The sequence below is a fragment of the Lonchura striata genome, chromosome 19 (assembly GCF_050655825.1).
Source record: "Lonchura striata isolate lonStrDom1 chromosome 19, ASM5065582v1, whole genome shotgun sequence".
Lineage (NCBI taxonomy): Eukaryota > Metazoa > Chordata > Aves > Passeriformes > Estrildidae > Lonchura > Lonchura striata.
The window spans coordinates 877,675-899,900 of NC_140721.1; the positions used below are offsets into that span (position 1 = coordinate 877,675).

At 48.6% G+C, this 22,226-nt stretch overlaps 1 protein-coding gene across 12 annotated transcripts in view; it reads right to left on the minus strand.

The window, feature by feature from the left end:
- SGSM2 (small G protein signaling modulator 2) overlaps positions 1-21,947 on the minus strand; it is a 38,139-nt gene extending 16,192 nt beyond the window's left edge. For all 12 annotated transcript variants that reach the window (XM_085557170.1, XM_021533067.3, XM_085557168.1 and 9 more), the window contains exons 1-7: positions 21,822-21,947; positions 15,123-15,198; positions 5,144-5,306; positions 3,209-3,370; positions 1,239-1,306; positions 612-757; positions 108-242 (exon numbers count right to left, since the gene is read on the minus strand). In XM_085557170.1, coding sequence (XP_085413296.1) covers positions 108-242; positions 612-757; positions 1,239-1,306; positions 3,209-3,370; positions 5,144-5,306; positions 15,123-15,198; positions 21,822-21,878 — 807 coding nt within the window. In that variant the 5' untranslated portion in view covers positions 21,879-21,947. The remainder of the gene's footprint in view (positions 1-107; positions 243-611; positions 758-1,238; positions 1,307-3,208; positions 3,371-5,143; positions 5,307-15,122; positions 15,199-21,821) is intronic.
- Between the last annotated feature and the right edge of the window lie 279 nt (positions 21,948-22,226).

Here is a 22,226-nt window from a genome sequence, read left to right on the forward strand (position 1 = left end):
CACAGGAGGGCCGAGGAGAAGGCAGCTCTGTGCTGAGAACAGAACGCAGCGAGCCCCTGCCTGGCCGGAGCTCTACCCCCAGCTCCAGCCAAAGTGCCCGCACTCACCGGCTGCACCAGGACATTGTTTTTGCCGTAGAGAAGGTGAGTCCTGGAGTTCTGGTGCAGGGACTCCACGTACTCCCGTGCCGACGCAGCAAAGCGATCTTCCGACGTGCTGCCGCTGGAGTGGCGCTTCCGGATCTGCACACACAGCCAGGGCAGGTCAGGCAGGGCACGGCACAGCAACTCGGCCTCTGCAGAGCGCAGCTCTTGTGCAGCCGAAACCACCTGCACTCTCAACTCAGCCCTGATCATGGCACCTCAGAATTTCTTGTGAACTACCCAGTCAGATCACAACTGTCAGAAGCCACGGAATTAATGCTGGATCTCAAACTTTTCTATGTATAGATAAAAGGACACTGTGAGCCAAACAGACTTCTAATCTGTGATAAAGCTGCGTTACAGAAGAAAGAAGAAAGGCTGCTCCAGATTCCGGTATCTCCCTCATGGGGCTGTTTTCATTAGCAGCCCGTGCCCTAACTCAGAGGCAGGTCCACAGTAAATACCTACTCCCAGGGCTGGGCGCTTGGAGGGGGAGTCCTGGCGGCCGTGCGCGCCGTGGATCCGGTGCCGCTGCACCAGCTCGTCGGCCGAAGGGTCTGTCCAGTAGTGGTCAGCTGTCTTTAGCTTGGTGTACTCCAGAGCACACGGTCCAACTAGGAAAAGAGACCAAGGGAGGAACCTTCTGAGCATGTTCAGAGACATACTCAGTGCTACCCTGCTGCTGAGCACCGAAGGTGAGATTTCCTTCTCAAGCCAAGTGAATAATAATGGTCACCAATCCTACGGGATCAGCCCACAACACAGACAACAATATAATAATGTATCACTCCTACTATCCAGGGCTGTATAAGAGCATTCCTGCAGGACACAGTCCCTGCCACAGCAGCATTAGCAGTTACAAAGTGCCAGCAAGCATTCAGTAAAAATCCATTCCCATTCTGCTTTCTAATCCAACCAATAACTACTATTAAAAGCAGATCAGTTTCTTCTGGTCTTGTAAGCAACTTCACTGTTGCTCTAGTATAAATAGTTAACTACATACAAGATATAAAATTCACTTCTTGTAACACTGTCATAATACAAAATGCCTTAAGCATTTTCTTCAGCATAAAAAGTAACTTTGCAAGAACTCACCTAGCAGAGAAGCCAGTATTGGGCCACAAACAGGATCTGCCAGTAAAGCTTCTTTTTCATAGTATTTACTACGAATAAAAGATCAGAGCTCAGTTAAAAACAGTATTTGGTATGAACCATTTCAAAGCTTGGGTTTAGCTACAGGTCTAACACAATGGGCCTCTTGATATGCTCATTCTGTCTCATCTATTTTCCAGCTGAGTTTGGAGAGGTGGAAGCTTGCCTTGTGCTCAGTGTGTTTACCCAGTATATTTGATTTGGGACTTTGGGCAGAATTGCAATATGGGAACAAACAATAGTTCTCTGCAAGCAATTTTGTCCATTTTCCACAGAGACAAAACAATCCACACATTCTTAAACATGTCTTCCATATGTGAGGAATCATCTTGAAACACTCTGAAGAACTATGAACTGCTACACTGCTCTTGCAATGACCCCGAAGTCTTGCCATTGCAGCAGGCAAAGCTGCTTTACAAAACTACATGGCCAAAAAATCCAAACACCCACGGTTCTCAAATCCCACTGTCCTCTGTGGTCTGTTCACTAGATGGGGCTCACACTCTAAAGCACCTGCTCCTCCTCCAGAACAGAACAGCTGAAGGATGTGAACATGGAGCATTTGAGCAGTAATGAAACAAAAATGAATGGTAACAAGCCTTATGAAAAGGTTTGTTTTATTCACCGAGTCAGGTTCTCAAAATCACACACCTGCAATGAAGGACCTGATCCTAACTCATCTGAAGGCAGTGAGGTGAACATCTACAACACAGTGGTGGAACAACTGAGAGCAAACTCCCCTGATGTGTCTCCTGTGGATTATGTGGGAAAGAAATTAAAACCCCTTGTACCCATGTATCTGCAGACACTGAGGCAGTGGACTAAAATGCTTTCATTAACTGTCTCTGGGACATGGCCAACCCTCCCTCTGCCTCTTCTGCACACAGCTCATAAAATCCAAGCTGGCATTACATATCCCAGAGCAACAGTTTGCTTGAACAGCACCAAGACCTTTCTTCCATTCTCTTCCTTTTAGTGGCAAGATACATAATGAAAACAAAGCCGATGACAAGGAAAACAGTAACACAAACTTGGAAAATACTGTGAAATTTGCTCTTGCTTTGCCCTTAGCTCTCATCCTTGTTCAGACCCATGGGCTTTGGATGAACAAGAATGTGTTGCCAGTGCAGAACAACAAGAGCACCCCTGACAGCAAACTTCCTTTCTGGGTCCACACCAAGCTTCAAGGTCCCTTCCTTTCTCTTTTTATGGGAGGCTGTCCTCAGTGTGCCCCATTCAGTCTTCTGTATCGTGGGTTATGAGAGGGCAGGGAGGACAGGAGTTGAGAGCCACTCCTTGGCAAACCACAGCTGATGCTGGGCAGCAGGAAGCAAGAACAGAACTGAGAGGATTCATCTCTGCCTCTTAAGGAGTCCGTGGGGAATACATTCATAAAGCATTGATACTCTTCTCTGGTTTTGCAAGGGAAGACTTTCACTTTACACAAAGCTTTGTTTTTCTAAAAAGGAAACATGATTTAAAGAACCTGTTTTCACAACCCTAAGGTTTTATGTCACTAGCTCCTCCTGTTTTAATTCTCCTTTCTTTCAGCTATATAAGGCATTTTCCTCCCTGACATCCTAAGTTCCAAAGGATTATTTTCAACTCATGAACTATTAGAAGATATTTCTATTCCACTAAGGTCTAGGTCCCATTACAATATGGACACCTAAGGCACTTGAAGTTAGGTTTGTAGCTGATTTCTGGAAAGCTGAATGCCTGTTAATGTTTTTTGTAAGCCTGTCAATGATGAAAAACTAAAGTACATTTTTTTCTAAATGCCTATGTAACTGGTTTTCATGTTACCAGAAGCCTGCATCACAGGGCTTTGCCAAAGACTTTTGATGGAATCCCTTGCTGCAGAAACCTAAATGCAGTCCAACAAATGCCTGTGCTTCTGCTGCTTTCCTTACCTGCAGTTATCAACAATGTACTGCACAATCTTGTCCAGCACCTTCTCAATCAAGGCTGTCCGAACCCAGATGTGCTTGATGGCCTGAGGTGTCAGGACAGGTGTTTTGCTTGTGGTTGATCCCTGCCTTTTGAGGGGTTCCTGCCCATTTGGCAGATTTTTCCTGCAAAAGGTGATACAATAAAAGTAGTCAGAATTTGCTCTTTTTGATGACGGCTCCATCATCCAGTGAAACCCATCCTCCTGCACCAGGTAACAGAGTGCAGCTGCAGGAGAAAGGTGGCTACAAAGCACAGGGGCACATGCCTTGGCTCTGCACACACTGCCCCAGGCTGAGGGGACAGGAACCCCCTCAATGTCTTTTCCAGAAAACTTCCCCCTTAAAATAGAAGATTCCATTTTGCCTTAATGAGGAAAGAAACCCTGACAACTTCAGGTTCTTTGCCAGCACTTGGGTTCCCTGTCAGAAACTGTTCAGAGTTAATACATTTGTTTGGGGCGGTTTGGGTGAGATCTGTAATTCCCCCCCTGCACTGACAGGGTTCCAAGTCCTACAAGAGGCCATGCCAGCATCCCTACAGGCAAGGAAGACACATGACACCACCAGAACAATTTGGGTGTGTTTACCTACATCCTAAACAGGGGTTTTCTTAAAAGCCACAGCCTCAGGAACAGTTAGGCTGTTACAGCCCTTCTGTCTCATTCCGTACATCCAGCAGAGTGAGTCCATCCCCTGCAGGATTTCTCAATAGTATCTTTTCTGTGTGTATTTTCTACAGCACTTAAATTTTGTGGCTATTAATAGCTGAAAAACACACAAAATTTGTCCAAGAGAAACCACAGAATTTAAGTTCATTTTCACCTCTCTGTCAGAGGATACAACCAAAGTTCTCTGGTGGTTAGAGGGGTGCTTGTGTAGGCTCTTAACCAGGAGAGAGCCTGGTGAATTTTCAGTAGAAAGCATCCTTCTTCCCAACATTTAAAAAACTAAACTTAATAAAATCCCTGTCTGTATCAGTAGGCCAAATTAAAAATACATATAAAATAGGTACATATCTGTCAAAAATTACATAACAAAGTCTGATAATTATAAGTCTAATAAAGATAAATGTCAGAAAATTACACAGAAATATAAGTGCTAATTTAAATAATTGTCAGTAATTAAAGACAAGCTGTCTCAGCAAAGCCCTTCTTTACAGCAAATTGATCAGAGGCTAAATGTTCCTACGATGTGCAAAGAGTTCTCAGGGCTCAGCAGTGTCTACAGAGTTAAAACTGCTCTTGTCCTGAGCTTATAGGACAAAACACTCATGCACTGTGATTCCATCTATAGAACCACACGGAAAATTTTAACTTTGCTACTCACCACCAGCAAGAATTCTAAGACTTTCAGTAACCTCAATCCTTGACTCCAGGATTCTGATGTGCTTAAGTCTGGTATGTAATGAACAGCTTTCCTGTAACATCCTTCTTCCCACCACTCTTTGTATTCATTAATTTAACTGTTTCTGCTATGATACCTAGAAATTTGTTCCTGGTTTGGCAGGAGCATGCCAAAACAGCTTTTCCAGTATGTCTGTTCTTGAGTTCCCCCTTCCACCCCCTTTCTTCCCACCAACAGTCCTAGCTGGGCCACCATCCCAGGCTGTGAGCCCTCTCTGAAATCACCACTAATTAGTCACTTCTATTGCTGTGTGTGGGCCGAATGTGCTCCTCTGCTGTACTGAGAAGCAAAATGAAACACCAAAGCCTCAGTTCCCCATCTCTGTTTCTTTGCTCGCTGCCAGCTTGGTCAGACACAAGCATCTCCAGGCACTGACAAGACAAAGCTGCATCACCCGAGACAAACCCCCGTGCACTCACAGGGCAGTCTGTGCCCCAGCACGCTGCAACACACCCTGCATCGACCTGGCTGATAAACAGAGCTCAGCCTCACCTGCTCTCCACCTGCTGCTGCAGCTCCTGCACCTTCTTGCACACGTCTCCAGCTATGGCACAGGTCTTGCCCACCTTGGTGAAGAGCGCGGCCACCTTGTCGGTGCGCAGGAAGCCGGCAGCCCTGCGCTTCAGCATGTGCAGCAGACACGCCTCCACCACACCTGTGGGAAGGGGACAGAGCGTTATGGGTCCGGCTGCTGCTGCCTCCTCTGCAGCCAGCACCGCCTGCTCGCTGCCACTGGGCAGCCGTGGGTCAGGAACAGAGCTGGGGGACAGACAGACAGACAGGAACCCAGAATCAGGTGACGTCAGCATGTGTCTAAGCTGCTGCTACTATGAGCACCTTGTGAGTACAGATAATGGCAGTATATGAACTGCAATCTCTGAGTATTTTCACCCCACTTTACATGTGCCACACAGAACCACACTATCATTCCCTGATGGACACCAGTAAAATACTGCACTGCACTATGGCAGCCTTGCAAGACTGCAGCAGAAATCTATCCAGCTCTCCTGTAACCTGCTGCAGGGCAAGGAAATGGGAAATACAAATTAAAACAACCACAACAAATCTAAACAAAAAAGTACGCCTTCCTTGTCTATCGGCTTCTGAAGTGAGGCTGCAGATGACTCACAGAGTCATACAAAGGGATGAAGAACAGACCAGTTCATTCACAGGCAAGGGGAAAGACCCAGCTCTGTGTGCCCAGGGCAGGGCAGCCTTCACAGAGCTCTGAGTGCAGCACTGCAGGGCTCTGTGCTGGGGGGCAGCAGGCAGCCCAGGGGGACACTGCAGCTCCCCACCTCAAATACTGGTTACAGCAACAAATGGCACTCCATCTGCTCTGACACCCAGCAGCTCTTTTTGAGAGAAGGCAGCATTTTGTTGCACTTCATGCCAAACACTGTCAGGTGATGAGCATTTCCTGAAGACTCCTCTCCTTACTGTACTTGAAGGCTCCAAATCCCATAACACCTGAAAGCCTACATCTGAAAAAGACCTGTACTCACTGTTTGGACCCTGAAAACTATCCTGAGTCCTAGGCTGGCCTGGGGTCACACAGAAACAGCTCCTGCAGAACCCTGAGGGGCTACCCCAGGGTACACCACAGTGGGGCAAAGCCCTGGGCTCAGCTCTGGCATGCTCCTGTTTGCTCAGGACAGGAGCATCAGACACAGACATTGAGCAGCAGAGCTGATGCTGCTCCCCATGCTGGTGGCACTTCCAGCCAGAACACTGCCTCAGAAGCCATCCACACCCTCAGGCACAGCAGCCTGTCCTTGGGAGGAGGAGCAGGACATGCGGGTGCATCGCTGAGTGATCCCAAGCATCAGAAACCTCCCCTGTGCTCTAAGGACAGGGCGGGTGGTGGAGGCAGAGGCTGTGGTCTAGCAGGAGCAGGAGCCCAGCACTGATGCCATCCCTGAAGCCAGGCTGGTGGCACTGCCAGGGAAGGAAAATCCATGCAGGGAACGCCGTGGCACTGCCAGGGAAGGAGCAGCCGTGCAGGGAACACCGTGGCACTGCCAAGGAAGGAAAATCCGTGCAGGGAACACCGTGGCACTGCCAGGGAAGGAAAATCCGTGCAGGGAACGCCGTGGCACTGCCAGGGAAGGAAAATCCGTGCAGGGAACGCCGTGGCACTGCCAGGGAAGGAAAATCCGTGCAGGGAACGCCGTGGCACTGCCAGGGAAGGAGCGCCCATGCAGGGAACGCTCCAGAACCACAGGCGGCGCAGGGACAGGGAGCGATGACAGCACGGACGAGTTCTGCACAGCACAGTCTAGCTCCTGTCTAGCAACCATCACAACAGCTCTTAACCCAGCAACTGTTTTGCTCTGTCTTTCAATTAGAAATAAAGAAAAAAGAAAAGCAGCTTTCCAGATGGCTGGAGCAATGCAGCAATTTGATTCCAAATCTAAGATGAAGCAACCTGCCTTTAAAAATAACTGCAAAGAAGTGCATTGCTGTTGCTTAGGAAACAGACTCTCTTCCCTCCTTCACCACTTTTTTTTTTAATTTCTTTAAAACAATAAAATATTAATGAAACAAATTTAGTGAAAAGCACAGCAGGCACAGCTTTAATTATTAATAAATGCTGCAGCTGCCACTGAGGACAATTTCCCCAGTGACTATCCCTAGAGCCCCAGTATTTAATTATTCCATTGTGACATTTCTCATCACAAGAACTTGGGTAAAATCAGTCCCTAGCTGCCTACAACGCACACATAGGGATCATCTACAAGGGGCGAGGCACCGGAATTTGCTGCTGGATTGTATCAAAATGTATTTTCCACAGGACAAGAGATTAACACACATCCAGTTCTATGTGTAAGGAACCTTGGTGGGGGGGCAGGTTACAGCCCAGCCTGTGTGACCCTCAGGTTACTTCATTCTCCTACACTTCAACCCCAGACTTGAGACTAACAGCGCTGGCTGTCAGCACTCTTCTCTCCAGGCTCCTTTCCACACAAATTATTCCAGAACAGCTGGAATACATTCACATCTGACTTGATCTGAATGTGCTTGCAAATACACTGTGGCTTTTATCCAATTAAACTACAAAACATGCAAGCAGGGCAGCACATGTTGCGACACAGATGCCATCCCATTCCAACCCAGGGGACCGTGTGGACACCACCCTGGTGGCACAGGACGGCAGCGAGGGATCCCTCCCACCCTCCCTCCCACCCTAGGGATCCCTCCCACCCTTGAGAATGGCACAGCAGGGAGGGAGCAGCTCCCTGGCAGAGCCCCCAGGGCTTCCCTTTGGCTCTGTGTCCAAGGTAGGCACCGATCTCACTGCACCTTGCCAGCATCGCCCACAGCCAAGCTTAGTCGGAGAGGAAATGTAACACATCCTGAACAAACTGGCAGAGGAGGCACCTCAAGCTGCAGCACCTTTCAAAAGGCAGGAGAGGACCTTGGCCGTAGGGCTGTTTGATAAACCAAAACCAGGTGAACCCTGGGAGTCACAAACTGCACAGCTCAGACTGCTGCCTAAAGAGACAACACAAACTGTTTCAGGGGTTACAGTACAAGAACCTTTGGGAAATGGGGTTATTTACCCATTTCTGGGAAAATGAACCATTTTTCCCTTTTTGGAATCTGACGGTTGAAGAAAACCTAAAAAGAGATGCTTCAGCTGTTTCTGGAGAAACTGCTAACATCAGAAAAGCATCGCTGGGTGGTTTTGTGTACACACAGCTAGTTTGCACACATGCTGTTGGCTACAGGTATGTGTGCACATTACTGCACAGCCCAGTGTGATCCTGAGCCTGCCTGCTGTCACTGTACCTACAGCAAACACATACAAAAACTGACCAAATAAAAAGGCAGCAACTCATCACATGCAGTGGAACAGCAGCTCTGCACTGGGAATAAATCAGCACAGCTCAGGTAATTCCCTTGTATGGTTCAGCTGACAGCAGCCATCTAAAAATTCATTAACTCCAGACAGTTTTGAGGAACATTCTCTGCAGTATTCACTGCTGAATTTAATTAAGTGCAGATATGTTATTGATTTACAGTTCAAATAATCACGGTGCCTACCAAGCTTCAGAAAATGTCACTTTTTTATGACTTCACCACAGCTACTTCTTCCAGGGTCAGGTGAACAGGTTTGGTTTTGTCCTTTTTTGGCTCTGTGAAAATTGTAACATGACTTAATGGACTGTGAAATGAAAGTTTTGGGGTTGAAAGAGTGGTGAGCAGAGAAAAGAAGGCCTGTGGAAGAATTATTTATGGGGTGTACTTAGCAGATGAGATTTTCCTTAGACAGGAAGAAATACTGCAGCTAAACACCTTGTTTTCATGGAAACTGTGCACAGGGAATTGAATTCATGAGGCTGAAGAAATTAAAAATAAGTGAAAAGAGGAGGATGATAAAGAAGGCATCAGATGCTCATGATCTCCAGCTGATGTTGCTTTATCCTAATCACAGATCTGCCCAGTTTGAAACCAGTTTTCTTGCCCAGTTCCAGCCTGCTGTGTCACTGGACACGCACGCCGAGCAGGGGAGAGGCTGGTACCGAATGCAAAGGGCTGCAGAGGACACATCCAAGCCTGCTCCTTGTTCACCTTGTCCACCTGCACTCAACCTGCTTGTGTTGGGCTGTGCCACAGAACATCCTACGTTCAATAACTCCCTAGAAAATAATTTTTAAAAAATATCTAAATGGACAATTCCCAGTTCTAAAGTGGCTGGGAAACTTCAGAGCTGAAATTTGGTGACTGCTCTTCTTTAAAATTGTGATCATTAAGCTTCAAGGATCTCAGCAACCTTCATAAAACAGAAGTGTTTTCATTAAACACTGTTAAGGGTAAATCAAAATTACTGAAGTTTCTATAAATATTGAAAATTATCCAATTTGATGACCCAGGATCAAAACAAAATGCTTAGCAGGATTCTCTAAAAAGCACAAGAAATTTTATTTCACTTCTCAAGCTAAAAACACATGCAGTTCAAAAACTGCTTCATTTCTCATCAGAGCTAATATTCACTCTGTTTTTTTTTCCTCCCCACCGCAGCACACCACTCATTAATTTAAGCATCATCTTTGGAGCACAATCAAAAACCTTCTAAATGTGCATGAAAAAATATTTGCCTTCCTCCAATTATGATCATCTCTGGTACACTCTCTGGGCTAATGTGTTTATCAAGTGAGGTAGAATCTCTGTAAACTATTTTATAAGCATTATTCATAATTGAAAATGTTTGTTTCCCAAATAGGAGCAATAATACAGAGAGACTTTTGTTTGTGAGAGATCTGCATTTCCATAGCAGATAATCTTCATTTAAAAAAAAATATCAATGCCAAGGGTAGAAAGCAAAAATAACTAAGATGATAAACTGTCATGTTGGACAATGTTATTTACATCTGTTTCTACAGAGGCTACATTTCTGTGAGGTAAGGAAAAAAGAGAAAACCGAATTCTTTGTTTTCTGTCAAATATGAATATGGTGCTATTTAGAAGCCTCAAGGCAACCAGCTAAAAATCCCAACGCATCAGACATCTCTTCCTAATGGGGCTGATTTTCAGAGAATTGGAATGCTGTCACTCCAGCTGAAAATGATGGGAACAAAATTGTGTTTTCTTTCAAACACAATTAACTTTGTGCAAAATGGGATAACGAGTCATCCCAAGACCAGTGAAGAAAACAGGCTCACGACAAAGCCCAGTGCTGTGGTTAACCCTGGGTCATCAGCAGTGAGACTGTAAAGCAGCACTGCCAGGCACTCCTGCACTCAGACACCAACCCAGCCCAAATGACCCCGGACTGCTGATCTCCAGGAGTCACCAGCCATATTCATGTCCCAAGGATTCCTGATTTTCCATTGCCAGCACGGGGGGAGACTCATCCATGACCTCAGCTGGAGCTCTTGGATTGTGCTCCTACAGATGTGTAAGGCTCTAACATTTCAGACTTGTCAGATCTCAGCTACGTGGCTCCAGAGAATCCAGCCACACAAGTGCTTTCCTACTGTCCCCACCTCCAGAACGAACCAGTGCTCATCTGCCCTAGTCCAATCTAATTAAGTGTTTTACACATTCATTAATGACAATCCTGTCACACACTGGATTTGCTCTAAACTGTGAAGAGGACCCAAGAGCCACTCTGATTCTCAGAACACACCAGTCCTTTTGCTGTGAACAGATACTCGGAGACACAGATCTATTTCAATAACAATTCTCTCTACTTATTTTTGAAGAAGGAAGCATCTCACACTGATGACTATCCAAGTCTAGATGCCCCAGGGCTCTGTGAAAGGAGGCTGCAAAGGATGGATATGGGCCCACACGTCAGATCTCGAGTGTGGAATTACAGCTTGAAGCACAGACACCTCAGAAGCACTTGTGGGTGATAGCTCTCCTTGCCCTGTTTCTGAGAGGAATAAGTGCTCATGCAGTCCTGATGCACGCTGACACTGCAGGAGAGCAGAAGCACCAGCACAAGACACAAATGCCAGCTCAGGAGTGCTTCACAAATGCAGCCATGGAGTCAGGCTCTGACTGCCACAGCCTGGCACAAGTCAGGACTGTATTTGAGTCTCTGTGAGGGAAGGGAACGCAGCGAAGCTGAAGGAGCTGCTGTGCAGCTCACAGGAGCACCCAGGAGAACCTGCACTGAGAAGAAGTAGTACAGTAACACTCCCCTAGCACCCGGCACATCGTGCTTCTACACCTGCAAGTCACCCACAGAAGGATGGACCCTGCAGAGCTGGCCAAGGGCACTCTCAGCACTGCCTGGAGCTGTTTGTGCATGGACCTCCTCAACCACCACGTCCAGAACCACCAAAGGGCTCACAGGCTGCTCAGCTTTCAGAGAAGACTGGGCTGGTAGTACAGCAAGCCAGCACTTGGCTGTGCTCAGGCAAGTGTCCCTTCTCTCTGGGTCGGCAGGTGTCTGCTGCAAGGCCTCAGGTCACCTCTCTGATGTATTATTCACACAGAGAAAGCACCAAGGACTACTTACTAATGGGAATTCATTACCTCCCAAGCTCCCCCAGGCAGGCACCACATCATTCTTTTGTTTGAAGGGCTGCACATATGACTAAACACAGCCACAGACCCCATACAAACACCTTCAGTTAATATTCAGGTCCAGTTCTGCAGTCAAGCCCTCTCACCTTTCCCAGTGCATGACTGGACAGATCGTGATGTGGTTTTGTTCTTATTTTTTTAAGATCTGTGTTGTTTAAACACAGCATTACCCCCAAAAAAACCAAAAAAACAGCTGTTTTCATCAGTTAATAGGAGAAGAAAAGCAATATGCATAATGGGGATGGAAAAAGAAAAAGTTGAGGTTAATGCAGCTAAATCAACGGCCTGGCTCATCCCCTAGGGCTGAGCCAACCGAGCTTCCTCAGCTCCTCTAGGAGAGGCTCTCTGCTCCTCTTCTCTGCATCAATTCCAGGCTCTGCAGCAAAGATCCTCAACAAATCTATAAGGATGGAGCAGTAATGTAACACCCAGAAACAGCAAATTTTCTCCTTGGGTTCAAAAGGGGAAAAGCATTTCTGGTCTGTAAGTCTGGTCTAGACACAGTTTTGGAACAGATCTGGAAGGCAAAGATTATTCAATGACACTGAAGGAAAGGAAAACCAAATGTTTTGTTTTTCAAAATTTTGGAATTGGGTCTTCCAATTGTCTTTGAAGTGAAGGACAGTAGCCAACACTGGTAGTAAATTAAATATTCGTAACTGAAGATTGGAAGGAACAGCACATGACAAATATCCAAAGTATACCAAAAAAGTTACAAAACATCAAGAAAACAAAAAGAATATGAGATTTTTTTTGTTGTTGTTGTTTTCCTTGATAGAAGAGCCTCAATGTCTTACAGGATTTGAGTTCAGATTCAGGAACAGGAAAGGATCCTTCCATAAACCCACCCACAGCTGCACAGCTCTGGTGCATCCCCCAGGAACAGCAGTGGAATCCCCAGCTCCCCTCCTTTCCCTCATATCCCAAGGGACACGTGCAATGCCATCCACAAACAGTTTACAAGAAGCCCCAAGCACAATATGAAATACCATTCTGCAGCTCAAATCAGAACTGGCCTTTTCAGTTCAGCCACAAAGGGATTTTGCACATTTTAATTAATGGGTTTAATTACTGGTAGCAGGTTTATTATTCAGGCCCAAAAAAGCTTTTCATGCAGTTCATCCATTCCTTAATTTGAACTGAAATATCATTGAAAAGCCAAATTCTGCATGTTTAACACTGCCCAAGTTACTATTTTACTCATGTTTACTACTAACCTTTCCCCAAAACACACTAAGTATATTCCCTCTGCCAAGCTGGCATGTTGGATTTACATCTAAACAACAAAAATTTTGATTGTGACACACACCAACTCTCCATAACCCACCTGAATACTACGGTGATTAGTTTATAGCATGAGGAATTCAGGATTATTTAATTTACTATGCTCAAAATATTATTCAAAGAGAACAAACTACTAATACTAATTTCAAAGTAGATATTGGAAACATAGAGATCATCTGGGTAACCATGTGTGAGGCATTCGTGAATAAACCCTGTTTGCAGTATAAAGCTGACTTAAACAAGTTTTTTAATTGCTTCAACAGCAGGTTACTGTCAGACTAAAGGCGGGCAGCCGCGCAGAAAAGGCTCAGGCAGCTTTTGGACGAACACTGTGGGTGTAACCTGGAAACCCTGTGAATACACCTGAGGTAAGTGCAGAAACAGGTGTGCTTGCCTTGCCTTCCCCTTTCCCTCAGAACTGCAGAAGGGTCAAGGGCAGGAGGAGCAGGAGGAGCAGCCCTGGCCGTGCCCAGAGAGCCGTGCCAGCCCCACCAGGAGGAGCAGCCCTGGCCGTGCCCAGAGAGCCGTGCCAGCCCCACCAGGAGGAGCAGGAGGAGCAGCCCTGGCCGTGCCCAGAGAGCCGTGCCAGCCCCACCAGGAGGAGCAGCCCTGGCCGTGCCCAGAGAGCCGTGCCAGCCCCACCAGGAGGAGCAGGAGGAGCAGCCCTGGCCGTGCCCAGAGAGCCGTGCCAGCCCCACGTCAGTGCCAGCTGCCGTTCCCAAGGAAACCTGCGCTGAGCCTGGCTGCAAACAGCCACGGCCAGCCCCCCGCAGCAGCGCCGCTGCAGCTGCTCCCTGCACGCTTGCAGCGCTGCACCGGAACCTGCTCCGCAGCAGCTCCAGCCCGAAGGAATTCAGACCTTTGTCCCACAGTGGCACACATAGCCACTGGCCAAAGGGAGCTGCTGTGGCTCTGAACCAGGGCCAGATCTAGAAATCAGAGGGGATGACAGAGCCCCTGGGATGTAACTGAGGCTGGCTATACGCTGGGTTGGGAGCAAATGCAGCATCTCCTGCACTCGCAGCTTCTCCACAAGGATGAAAACATGGACACTGCTCTCCTTCTTCCAGAGCACCCAGGCAGAGTCCTCGTGGTTACAAATCCCTCCTGCTGGATGAGCACAGCTGACAGCACAGAGGCACCATTCCTCCAGGCCAGCAAGGGTGGCAGAGAGCTGGAGCATTTTCCAGGACAAGGGGCACATGACATTTAATTGGCACCTTCAGCCACCTAAGACCTAGGGCAGCTATGGACTGATGCAGAGAGACCCTGAAATCAGCCATCATGTATTTAAGAGGCTCTTGCTAAACTCAGCCTAGCAGGAGAGTAAAATGATTCACAAGAATTCTATATTTATAATGAAGATTCACCAAAAATGACTCATGTACTGAACCAATCTAATTTTAAATAGAAGGGAAAAACCTCTTGAAGAGTCACACGAAACTGGAGTGGGGGAGGGAAGAGAACTGTACACACAGGAGAGCACCAGCCAGGAGCTGTTAGCCAAATCTGCTGGAAGGGATTTCTCCATTCCATCAGCCAAAGTAAAAACAGAACATTCAGCTTCACCTTCTTCTGGTTTAGAGTTAATCAAGCCTCTGTTCAAAGCAGCAGCAGGCTGGAGTCCTGCTTTATGACAGGTAGGATTGCTGGGCAATAATGAGGCAGCTCAGTGCAGAGGTTATTCAAACCACGAAGAATTCAGAACACAAAACCAACTGGAATCACAGTAGGAGGATGAGAGAAGTAAGAAGACTTTAAAGTATTCCTAATTTTGGCCAAGCAGAGTCTAACAGCAACAGCTGCCACCCATACACCAACAATGCAGCACAGCTTCCAGGACAGGATTCCAGGACAGGATTCCAGGAACAGAGAGTAGGCAGACCACACTGGGACGTCCCTGGAACACACAGCCAGCCTCCAGCAAGGCCACCTGTCATCTTGGCTGGGTATAATGACACTTTAGTAAGAGTTACTTTACACTTTGTAATGTAAACACACGTGTAGCAAATACAGAGGTGAAATGGACCTGAACACCATGATTTCTAGTATCTAAATCCCTGCATTTACCTCTGACAGCAGAGAAAATAAATGTCTAGAGGAAAAGTAAGGTTAGGTAGCAATAGCTCTCCCGCGTGACATTTACCACATAAGGCGATGATGTGACTGCTGTCTTCATGGACAAATTTCCGGGTGACAGCTTCTTCCATGATCTGCTTTACCTACAATGAATAGAGAGAAATGATCGTGTGAGCCCAACAAAATCAGCACAGCACTTGGGAGTTTCAGTTTCAACCCCTGCTTGCCCCTTCCCCCTCACCAACAGACTAACACCTCCCTCATCACATTTTGCAGGGAAGAATGGATTTCAGGAGGGAAGGCACAAACAAACCTAAGGGGCTTATAACAGCATGAGGAAACCTCTGGCAGAACAAGGACAGGTCTGTTTGAGGTGTGCCCCCATAAAAGGCAGGTTTCAGTGTGCCCACAGTAGCCTCCAGAGAACTTCTCCAGCATAAGTTTTGAAGAGCTGTGAAAGACTTTTTACATGATTCATCCTTGGCCTTCACACAGTCTCTTCTGCTCATGAAACTAGACTGTGTTGCTACATCCCATTTCCACTTGTGCATTCTGCTCTTTTTCAAGCACAAAGCATCCCTGAGTGACACAGGCACACATTCCCAGAGGGCCACCTTCCCCCTTACCTGGGAAACATGGAACATGCCACAGCAATTACAAATTATGCCTTCAAACCTCTGTTGCACCAGACAGTATAAAAAATTATTACAGCACCTTCAGAGAAAGCAGTGCCTTCAATTTTCACTTCAAGACGCGATTTAGCAATTGTAGCAAATAAAATTACACTTATCACACTTTTTAATTATTTAAAACAAAGTTCCTTTCCAGTTTCAGGGCTCAAGATGTGCCAAGCTCCAGAGGGAAATCACTGCAAATTACTGACTTTCAAAAATTAAAGAAGAAACAGACAATTCTTACAATGAGGCTCTTGGCAAGTGGCTGTAGTCACCCTTGTTCATCTGCCAGTGATTTCTCCCCAATGGCTTCCTCAGCCTGACACTGCATGAGACCTCACTGGTTTCCAACTCATTACCAACTCATTTATCAGACACTCATTTCCTCCTGGCTGTGGAGAGCTTGCTCTCTTCCATATACAAATTAGCCATAATTTTTGACTTCTCTCATTTCTGAGCTACAATTACAGGGTTATGACACTCTGACTAAACGTATGCCAATTCACTTTCTATATATGAAAATAAGTGCTACCATGGCAGAAGACTCAACCAGACACTCTGTTATTCCAACATTTAGAGCTAACTGGTTATCACTTCATGGCACTGACACGTCCCAATGTTTTGAGCTTTTCCCCTCAGTGCTGGGCCAGGAGAGGCTGCAGGTGCAGTGCTCCAACGACAGCTGGGCTCTGCAGATGCCTGTGGAGGTGCCTTCTCCGGTTTGAAGGGCTTCCTCCTCCAGCAAGACCATCTGTGAGACCAATTCTGGATGCTGTAATTAAACATCCCCTCCCCCAGAAATCATCTTGGGGCCTCTGTGCCCACTCCTACACCCCCAGCCCGGCTGGCAGCAGGCTGCAGCTCTGGCACTTGCTGCACGAGCCTTTCAACACATGGCATTTGCCTCGCTCCAAATTCTGGATCAAGTGGATCCTCCAGAATTTGTGCTCCTTATCAAACAGGAGCCCTCTGAGTTGCGCAGAAAACACTGGAGGGGGAAAAGGAAACATGTAAGAGGCTTTGAAAGTAGAATGTGTTTTGTAGCTGAGGATTTCAAAACAAGTCTTTTGCACTTTATAAAACCTGGCTCCCTGCTCACACCTGAGGCCTGACAATATAAACTTTGAGCCAGGCCATTTTGTTTCCTTCCTGTGGCTTTTCTGACATGGCTGTTAGCACTTAGGACCTCACAGTGAAGCAGCTGGAGGTGGAGGGGTAAGAGGGTATGAAGGGAGAAGCAGAGGTGTGAGGAGGTCTCGTGAATGGGCACTCACATCTGGATTATCCTGTGTAACCAGCAATCCCTTTGGCACAGTTTCAGTCACAGTTTCTGTCCTGCTGCAGCAGTCACCACGCTGGCAGGCAGTCACACCAGCCTGTGCACATATAACTCAAGGTCACAGACATGACTTCAGGACTGCAGAAAATGAAGTCAGCCTCAGCATCCCAGAGAACATTAACTGGAATTCAAATCCTAACAACAGGGAGGAAGAGTCGTTTTGAGGAGCAAAAACTCAAGTGCTCAGCAGCTAATTCATTGCTACCACACATTTCCCAGGCACACCCCAATCAGCTCAGTATGTTATTTAATCCACAGTCAACTAAAATTTTAAGTGTATAAAAACTGAGAAAGTGTTTCAGATCCAATAATCAACCCTACTTTTCTAGAGAAGCACCAGCCAGTGTCTCTCAGGAGAATTTCAACCCCAGCCTCCAAAGCTAAGGACACAGACCAGGCTCTCTGTGTGTTCCCCACTGCCACAGGATGCCAAACAAGCTCCATGCATTTTCTGGAGAGTGACTAAATGTTATTAGAAAAGATTTTTAAGGCATAGACAGGATATGAGAAGATTCAAAAGCTGGAATGCAATGTTTTTCAATCCCACGTCATCCCTCACTGCCACGTAATTCATGGATGCTCCAGGCAAGGAGCTGAAGCAAGTGTTTCTGATCAAATGGAACCCAAGTTTTTTTTTGTTGTTGTTTCCTTAATTCCCTTGCAATATTGCACAGCTCTTCATAGGGGATTCTGCTGCTTTGTCTCTGTTTTTGGGAGGCACGTGACAATGGAGCTTTTTGAGCACAAGCCTCCACACAGATCCAGTGGCAGCTACCAGCAGACCTGACCAAACTGCAAATTAATCTCATTAAGAGAAACACCACCACCTGCCCCCAGAGGGAAGGAATCTGCCGGCCTACAGCCGTGTTTGTGTGAGGGATGGAGGGCTGCAGCCTCCAGCTGGGCCAGGGCTGCTCCCAGAGCCTGCAGGGGAGCTGTGCAGGTGGGAGGGAGCGTGGGGCCAGCTGTGACACCGGCTCAGGTCCCGGCCCTGGAAACACCCTCCTGTTCCTGTGCCTCCCCTGCAGAGCAACACGAGCCACTGATGCTAGCCAGGCTCTTGTCACTCGGTGTCACTGTCCCCAAACCAGCTGCACAGGAACTGCATCAGCCACAGCCCCGGGGACACCTGCTCGTCCTGGAAAAGCTGCCAGGCTCCGGGGCTCTGCCAACCCTGAGAGCAGGGACAGGAAAGCTCTGCCTATCCAGGTAAAGATCCCAGCGCCTGAGGAGCACAGAAGATCCTGGTGGCAGCATTATACACATAAAGCACAGAAAATTCCCCAAAGAAAAGATGCTCAGCACTTGCAGCATCTTCTAGTGGACCACTGCTCTGACTTTCTCCCACATCCTACAACGGCTAAAATTTTCAGAATCACTCAAACACTGAACACACATCATAATCCATGGATTATTTATTAAGCTTCACTCAAGAAATACACAAGAGAAATACCTTTATGTTTAATTTTTAAAGATTTTATTATAAGGAAACTTTAAAAGTGGTAAAGAAGAATGCTCATAATATACCTCAATAACCAGGAGAACAGTTAAAGCCTACACATTTATTCCTCAAAGGAGAAAACCTAATGTCCACCATCCATATCTCCTTCAGCTTGTGCAGCTACTGCTCACCTCCTTTGTTGACAGCTCCTGCTGCACTGACTCCTTACTCCTGATGAAAGACAGGTAGTGTAATAAAAGCTGTTCAATAACTATTACACTTCTGCTCAGAAGTCCTTAAATTTCAGTTGCAAGTTGAGCAATTGAGTTTCTGAAGTGCTCTGAAATCGTTCAGGGTAGAACTGCTAAGGTTACTGTTAACTTGTTTGTTTCACAGCTAGAAAGTACTGTTTAAATCCAGAAACGGCAAAACCCTCCATTTCAGGAGGCAAAAGGAAATGGCCAGAGAAAAAAGCCTGTTTTATGAGTCTGCTTGTCACAACAGATTTTCCTGCAGAGAGAGATAAATGCTTGAAACGTGAACTTCCAAGCGGCCCCAGCATGAATCCCAGCAGTTACATTTTTGAAACACATTACATGTCTTCCTTTCTGTGAGAGCCAACAAAATACATTCCCTACCAAGGGAATGGGAACTGAAAGTCCATCTGAGGAAAAGCAAATAGCATTTAATTTCCCAAAGGAAAAATGCAGAAGTTTTAGCTGAGGGACTGAGGCAAAATAAACTAAACTAAACACTTTGCACCATGTGACTTTGGAGATAACTGTTCTATACTTTGCAAAGACAACTGAATTTTACCAGGCTTGGTGGAACAGCCCACAGAGAGAATCCATTGCCTATGAACTCCTTTGGCTATTGAGGTTACAGGAAAATCACTCAACAGGAAATAAGAGTCTGGGTTTAGAGGGTAAGGGAAGGGGACCAGGGCTCAGAGAACATACATGCACATGGAGTCAGGTTTTCCCAGCAAGCAGGCAGAAGTGGCTGTCTGAAGTCACACATGATAAAAAACAAGGTTGAAAATTCTACTGGAAAAAGTTATATACAGTCATTAAAGGCAGCATTATCTGGTGGGCGGTTACTATTGGCTTGTATTCAGTTCCTGCCTCTGTCAATTGATTATTGAAGACAAATAAAATCTCCATCTCAGCGTCTCCAATGCCACCTGAGCCATTTTCTTACTGTGAGCACAGATAGGGGCCCTAACACAGGTCTGTGAAGGCTCAGGTGAGGGCTGCTCTCTCAACCTGTTTATAATCAACAGAGGCTCTCGTGGCTATTTTAGACTGGAAAGCTCTGGCCAACCCTAAAAAGCCAAGCCACTCTAAGTGCTCTAAAAGAGCATCAGCTAGGACTTGGGAGAAGGAAAAAACAAATCTGAGACAAAAATGCAGATGACACAGAAGGTACAAATAACATTTTCAAGCATTATTCAAGCCATTTAAAAACCAGAGTCCAATTAAAAACATTTTAGATACTTTAGAAACAAATTAGCCTCAGATTTTTTAATTACACACCACTACTTCACCTCAGCTTGAGCTGGCTTGGATCACAAAAATCCATTTCACTTTCCATCTCATGCATTAGCACAAGATTGCAATGTTCACACTTGGAAAACATTTATCAGATTCATTTATATATTTAAGCATTACTCAGGAGAGCAAGCACACCCACTTCTAAATAAAACCTTACCCTGCCTCAGCTCAAAGGTTCAAGCAGAAATTTCTAATCCAAGTGGCACATTCGTGGCAGCATTCAGCAGGTACCACCTGCCCAGAGCCAGCTGCTGCCTGGGTCATCCCAGGACACAGTCCTGCTGCTCCACACAGAGCAAGACCATCCTTGACTGCCTGTCCCTCTCTGCCCTTTCCACGCTGCCTGCAACACCTGATGTGCTCTGATTCCAGCATCAATGAGTACAGGGACACGGGAGTTGGGCTCAGGAACCTCAGCTACAACAACAACTTTACATCTGAACCTTGACGGCTCCTGCTGCTTCCCCAGCAGTGAACTGGGGAGGGGAAGGAGCGGTAGGGCAGGCACCTGTTTAAAATACTTGTTAATGCTGTGATGGATAAGCACTACATCTTCACTTCGCTGCTGTGGAACAACCGGCAGCTCACCACAGCCAGTGCCACAAAACGACAAAACGGGGAGAGGTGGCCGCAGGGAACGCGCTCCAGAGGTGGCCAGGGTCCAGAGGTGGCCAGGGTCCAGTGCTTGGCCACCACCGGACCTCCTCCCCGCCCGGCAGGAGCTGCTGCAGCGCAGGGACGGTGTCGGTCCTGCCGGGCTGCGCGCAGGGAGGCAGGGAGCACCCGCCGGGCACCCGCGGGCAGCCAAGGAGCGCCGTGCGCGGACCGAGCGCACCAGCCCGGCGGACTGCGAGCCCAGGCGCGTCCGCTCAGGTGCGGGGCCGGGCTCTGTGCGGACGCAGGGCTCGGACTGCCCCAGCCGGGCATGTCACACAGCTGTGTGCAGGAGCAGCCACCCAGATTAACCCTTCCCCGGACACAGGTGCCAGGGCTCTGGCACGCGGCGGTCGGCTCGGCTCATCCAGATTAGAAATGCCTTTCTTATCTCTGATTCCCACCCCCCCACTTCCTCTAAAGCTCACAGTTAAGTAAAAACTCATAAAAATCGAGTACTACGTGAACACAAACGCTGGGAGAGCGAGCGGGAGCCGCTGCCAGCCCCTGCCGCAGCAGAAGTCCCACGAGCGGCATCCCGGGTGCAAGTGCGCCCGGAGAACAAGAGCAGCGAGACCACCGGGCAGCCCGGGGCAGATCCGCGTCCTCGGCGCCAGCCGGGCAGGCGGCACGGCCGCGGCGGACGGACCCGCTCCCCGCCGAGGCGCCGGCGCCGGGAGCGGCACCGGGAGCGGCGCCGGGAGCGGCGCCGGCACCGGGAGCGGCCCCGGCACCGGGAGCGGCGCCGGCACCGGGAGCGGCACCGGGAGCGGCGCCGGCACCGGGAGCGGCACCGGGAGCGGCCCCGGCACCGGGAGCGGCGCCGGCACCGGGAGCGGCACCGGGAGCGGCGCCGGCACCGGGAGCGGCACCGGGAGCGGCACCGGGAGCGGCCCCGGCACCGGGAGCGGCGCCGGCACCGGGAGCGGCACCGGGAGCGGCACCGGGAGCGGCCCCGGCACCGGGAGCGGCGCCGGCCCGTCCGCCCGTCCGGGCCGCAGGGCGTTCCCCACGCGGCGTCCGCCGCGACCCGCGGCCCCCCGGGGCCGGACCCCGGGGCTCTGCCCGCCGCACAGCCGCGGCGCTCCCCCGCCGCCGCCCTCACCTCCTTCTTCACGTTCCAGAGCAGCCGGTCCTTCACGGCGTCCGCCGAGCAGCTCATGTTGGCGGGCCCGGGGCGCTCACAGCTCCCGACCCGGGCCCGCCGCCATCTTCACCGCGGCGTGACGTCAGCGGGCGGGGCGGGGGCGCCGCCCGGCCGCCAGGGGGCGCCGTGAGCGGGGAGAGCGCGGACCCCGGAGGGAGCGGGGAGAGGGAGAGAGGGGAGAGGGGAGAGAGGGACCGGGGAGAGGGAGAGAGGGACGGGGGAGAGGGAGAGGGACCGGGGAGAGGGAGAGAGGGACCGGGGAGAGGGAGAGGGACGGGAGAGAGGGGAAAGAGGGACGGGAGAGAGGGAGAGGGACCGGGGAGAGGGAGAGAGGGGAGAGGGGAGAGAGGGGAGTGAGGGACC